This window comes from Mastomys coucha, unplaced genomic scaffold, assembly GCF_008632895.1.
Source record: "Mastomys coucha isolate ucsf_1 unplaced genomic scaffold, UCSF_Mcou_1 pScaffold4, whole genome shotgun sequence".
Classification (NCBI taxonomy): domain Eukaryota; kingdom Metazoa; phylum Chordata; class Mammalia; order Rodentia; family Muridae; genus Mastomys; species Mastomys coucha.
In genome coordinates, this window is record NW_022196910.1 from 44,182,167 (window position 1) to 44,187,703 (window position 5,537).

The 5,537-nt window shown below is 41.4% G+C and overlaps 1 protein-coding gene across 1 annotated transcript in view; it reads right to left on the reverse strand.

Moving 5' to 3' along the window:
• The window catches only part of Cct2 (chaperonin containing TCP1 subunit 2), a 15,249-nt gene that overhangs the window by 2,671 nt on the left and 7,041 nt on the right, over positions 1 to 5,537 (reverse strand). The window contains exons 9-14 of the mRNA XM_031349726.1: positions 4,971 to 5,098; positions 4,309 to 4,412; positions 2,588 to 2,707; positions 1,709 to 1,837; positions 1,480 to 1,583; positions 984 to 1,083 (exon numbers count right to left, since the gene is read on the reverse strand). Of these exons, the coding sequence (XP_031205586.1) occupies positions 984 to 1,083; positions 1,480 to 1,583; positions 1,709 to 1,837; positions 2,588 to 2,707; positions 4,309 to 4,412; positions 4,971 to 5,098 (685 nt within the window). The remainder of the gene's footprint in view (positions 1 to 983; positions 1,084 to 1,479; positions 1,584 to 1,708; positions 1,838 to 2,587; positions 2,708 to 4,308; positions 4,413 to 4,970; positions 5,099 to 5,537) is intronic.

Below are 5,537 nucleotides of genomic sequence, written 5' to 3' on the forward strand. Positions count from 1 at the left end.
AAAAAAAAAAAAAAAAACAAAAAAGGGCTGGGGAGTGGTGGCACACACCTTTAGTCCCAGCACTGGGGAGACAGACAGGCTCATCTCCGAGTTCAAGGACAGCCTAGTTTATAGAATGAGTTCCAGGATAGCTAGAGCTACACAGAGAAATCTTGTCTCAAAACTAAACAAAACAAAATAAAAATAACCACAAACAAACATCCTTCTAAAGGGTTATGTTTATATGTATGGAGCAGTGCTGCCTCACTCAAAAAAGCTTGTCTGCAGTGGATAGATCCATAGGGGCCTGGTAACTGGTCAAGTACAAGAATCAAATGTCTGACTGTTCGGCCCTAACCAGGTCTCTGAGAACACTACAGAACAGGGTAGCAGGAATTAAGGGTTAGAGAGGAGGAGTGCTCTGGAATGACCTCCTGAACCTGAGATGCCCCTTTCATCTGTGACTTCACCAGCGGTCACTTGCGCACAGCTAGGCGCATTAACACTCCATCACGGAGAGGAAAGGGCTCCTAAGGTCCATCCTCACTGAAAAGCTACTATGGCTGTGGGGAAGGATAAGCCTTACTCCTCAAGGCACTGCCTTGATCCAAGACGTTCTGCCCAGGTGAGCAGGAGAGGGACCTGGGAACAAAGGGTTCAGTGAAGGAGAAAAGGTGTCAAGAGAAAAAGGGAAGGGGTATGACCAAGTGCATTATGTGCGTGTCGAACTTATTTTTAATTAAAGAAAATTACTTTCAAAAGTGACTGCAGGGGCTGGAGAGATGGCTCAGCAGTTAAGAGCACTGACTGCTCTTCTGAAGGTCCTGAGTTCAAATCCCAGCAACCACATGGTGGTGGCTCACAATCATCCGTAATGAGATCTGATGCCCTCTTCTGGGGTGTCTGAAGATAGCGACAGTGTACTTACATATAATAAAAGTAAATAAATATATGTAAAAATAAATTAAAAAAAAGTGACTGCAGAAGTTCATTTAGTTTCTTACCCAGGCCAGCAGTTATACGGCCTTCACTGTGAGCAGCTCGGAGCTGTGCCACCAGATCTGCACTGTCATAGCCTGCATTGTCAGCTATGATGGTCGGCAACTGCAATATGAAAGTGACAAATAACCATCAAGGACCACACTGTCTCTAACCTAAAAAGACAGCTAAATTTATAGATCTGAAGAGCATGTAAAAGCCTGCTTCCAGTCTTCTTTTTAAAGACAAGCTCTTCCTATGCAGACAAGGCTGGTCTCACATTTGAGATCCTCTGGCCTCAACGCCCAAGTGCTGGGATTATAGGTAAAGACCATGCCGGGCTGTCTGTTTCTTAGTAATAGTTCATGATTAGGTATACAATGTAGAATCAAAATATAAAACATTGTGAACTACTGCATTTTTTGTAAAGGCAAGGAGAAAATTTTTTTTCTAGGACAGAAAAACATTCAGATTAAAATCAAGCCCATGAAATTTGTGTTTACCTCTCTCTTCACAGCTTACCATTCTCAGGGCTTTAGCAAAAGACTCCATTGCTACGGCTTCTTTTCCCGGGGTTCTACTGGCAAGCTTTGTCACAGCATGAGCCATCAGCATCTCAGAACAGCCTACAAATTTAATCCAAAACTTGTTATGTACTCTGTGCCTCTGCTTCTATAAAAGCCAATACGTTCATACATAAGTCAGACATACTGTCAAGAAACAAAGTATGTAACATTCTCCAAATGTTTACCTCCTCCATAAACTGTTCTAGGATCTTTTACAGTTTGGGCGAGAACACAAAGAGCATCATGCAGAGATCTTTCAGCTTCATCCAAAATTTGTTGAGTGGCACCACGAAGCACAATGGTGCAAGCCTCACCTAAGGTGAAATGCAACACTTGTCAATCAATTACCGTCTAGCCACCCACCACAGCATCATCTGCACTCTACTATTCATATAAGTAACGACTATTATCAGGCTCTGATAACAATGCTTTCTCTGCAAAAATCCATGTTCACAAATGTTCTGAATGATCACACACACAAAAAATCTATGCTATATGTACACATTTCAAAAGGCAGCAAATATCAACCTGACTTCGAGACACTGAAACAAAACATAAAATAGGCATTCTCAAAATTTATATTTGCTCTCATAAGACACATATATCCAGTCCACTTAATAGTCCTTAGTCATGTGCGTGGGTGCATGTATGCATGGAAGTCAAAGGTGAGAGTTGGTTCTCTCCTTCTACCATGAGGGTCCCAAAAAGGGAACTTAGGTCTTCAGGCTTCAAGTACTTCCACCTACAGAGCCATCTCGACAGCCTATACGATATATGTATTTTTAGCACTATAGAAATCTTTAAAAAAAAAAAAAAGATTTATTTACTTTATGTAGTATGAGCACACTGTAGCTGTCTTCAGTCACACCAAAAGAGGGCATCAGATCCCATTATAGATGGCTGTGAACCACCATGTGGTTTATGGGAATTGAACTCAGGACCCATGGAAGATCAGCCAGTGCTCTCAACTGCTGAGCCATCTCTCCAGCCCTACAACTTTTTTCCCATATCCAGGGGCCAGCAAGGACTTAGGTACTTAAGCCAAGATTTACATAGTCACTCACCAAGGGCAACCCCAGAAAAGTGTATGAGTTTATCTTCTCCAATCATAACTTCTTCAATAAGTTTGCAACTTCCAAGCTTCACAAGTTCTGGGTGATCAAAGGTAGAGGCAATTTCACCACCTGTGAGCGTAAACACATCTGTGAGTTCCAGGCTGTTACTAAATTGATTCACTCATTTAAACATTTTTACCATTTGGGAAATTAGAAACTTTAGAAAAATTATGTTTAAATTCAAGCACAAGGTAGCCGGGCAGTGGTGGCGCATGCCTTTAATCCCAGCACTTGGGAGGCAGAGGCAGGTGGATTTATTTCTGAGTTCGAGGCCAGCCTGGTCTACATAGTGAGTTCCAGGACAGCCAGGGCTACACAGAGAAACAAACAAACAAAAAATTCAAGCACAAGGTACACACTTGACCCACTCTGAAGGGCATGAATTCTTCATTAAAGGTCATTGTAACTTTATCTCATATGGGGCACAAGAAACTTAGTATTCAACAGAACAAACTAGTTTAAGACTTAATACTCAAGACTCCTCTCTTGGGCTGGTGAGATGGCTCAGTGGGTAAGAGCACCGTTTGCTCTTCCAAAGGTCATAAGTTCAAATCCCAGCAACCACATGGTGGCTCACAACCACCCATAAAGAAATCTGGTGCCCTCTTCTGGTGCGTCTGAAGACAGTTACAGTGTACTCATTTATAATAATAAATAAATCTTTAAAAAAAAAAAAAAAAAAAAGAAGACATATACAAGACTCCTCTCTTAAGCGCAAATTTGCGTATGCCTAGAAAGTAAAGTCTTTATTTTTTTGAGAAAGAATAAGTTGTCTTGAAACACCACAGAAACAACTCTATAATTAAGGTAAATGTGTGTGTGTGTGTGTGTGTGTGTGTGTGTGTGTGTGTGTGTGTGTGTGTGTAAAATCTGGTATAAACTTGAAGCATTTCTACAAATGAATCCCCAAATGTGCAGCTGTAAGAATGAAAATGGCCCAGGTAGACAGGCCAGTAAAAGTGCAAGTCACCCAAAAGCACCGCACAAACTATTTCTCTGTGTAAGGTATACCCATCGAACATGAATATATTTCATATTTAGACTTGGGTCCTACCCTACGCCATTTCACTATGCACGGTCAAACACTTCACTCTATACCCCCAAAATCCAAAATCTGAGAAACTTTTAAGTACTGCACATTTTAAATAAAATAAAATTGCCTATAGTAATATTATAAGACCAGCAAGATAGTTCAGCAGATAAAAGGCAATTGCCAGAACGCCTAGAAACCCGAGTCAAGACCCAAGACCCACAAGGTAAGAGGGGAACATCAACGCTGCAACCTCCACATGCGAACCAGGGTACATGCACAATCAATCAATGGATGTAATTCTTCAAACAATCCAAAGGCTTTTTTTTTAAAAATATTTGTTTATTTATTTTATGCATGTGAGTACACGCTCCCTCTCTTCAGACACCCTAGAAGAGGGCATCAGATCCCATTACAGATGGTTGTGAGCCACCATGTGGTTGCTGGGGATTGAACTCAGGAAGAGTAGTCAGTGCTCTTAAACGCTGAGCCATCTCACCAGTCCCAAACAATGTAAGTAAATTAAAGGCATAACTCAAAGTATATACTCTTAGCTCTTTAAGGGGTTTCTTCATATTCTTAATGCATTGCACAGTAACTTACTGGAAATTACACTTTCTAAGGTATGCATTTTCCATACCTGTGACAAGAGCTAGGCGCTCCACACCTGCAAAATCTGCATGCTCAATAGCCATGACACCAGCAGCACCAAACAGTTGTTCAGGATAATTATAAATTAACTGTCTGCAAATAAAATATACGTTATGCTAAGAATGGCGACTTCTCCAGCTGGATTACACAGAACGCAAAACCTGCAAGCATTTCTACTTCACCAGAAATAAAAATCCAGCCTCATGAGCTATGCTCAATCCCTTGGGTCTCAAATGATAGCGAACGCACTCCTACAAGTTGTCCTCTGACCTCCAAAATTGAATCCCCAGTATGTTCTACCTGTCTGATAAGTCATTCTCCATTACATCAATGTTACCTCAACACTCACAGGGCTTTTTACAATAAAGCACAATACTCAACTATTTTAGTCTCATTCCATACCACAGCAAGCACTATATCCTGTATCAACCCACGGAAGCTGAGTACAGTGAAAATAAAGTACTGAGAACAGTGCAATAGGGGCTGAGGAACCTCAGAACACGGAAAACTTCAGCCCACTGAGCCACTAACTGGACGCACTGCCACAATCTTTAATCTTAAGTAAAACCATGTGAAGCACTTTCTAATAACAAGTAACTTGATAGGAAATACAGTTTTTATGAGAAAAAAATAACTTTAGATTACACGGACCTGTTAATAAAGCAATTTATTCCATGCTTAAGAATACGGTCAACCTTCTCCTTCATCTTCTCCTTTTCTGCATGCTCTATCTCTGCAACCTTTGCTGTGGAATCAACTCTCACCCGAGAGCCAAATATCTAAGATTGAAAACATAAAGGCAGTGTAAGGTTCACTCCTCTTAAACCAAAGCTCTATCAAACACACTGTACTTCAGGGTTTCTATGAACGTAAGTGTCAAAGTATATATGGGTGTGTTATCTGTACATGGATTCAAGCTGCTTAGTTAACTGACTCCTAAGTTAACAGCAACCAGCAATAGCATTTCAAGAAATGCAGTCACGGGGCTGGCGAGATGGCTCAGTGGGTAAGAGCACTGACTGCTCTTCCGAAGGTCCTGAGTTCAAATCCCAGCAACCACATGGTGGCTCACAACCATTCTTAATGAGATCGGGCGCCCTCTTCTGGTGCGTCTGAAGATAAGTACAGTGAATTAAGCCGGAGCGAGCAGGGCGGAGCAAACGGGGCCGTCCTGAATTCAATTCCTAGCAGCCTCAAGATGGCTCATGGTCATCTATA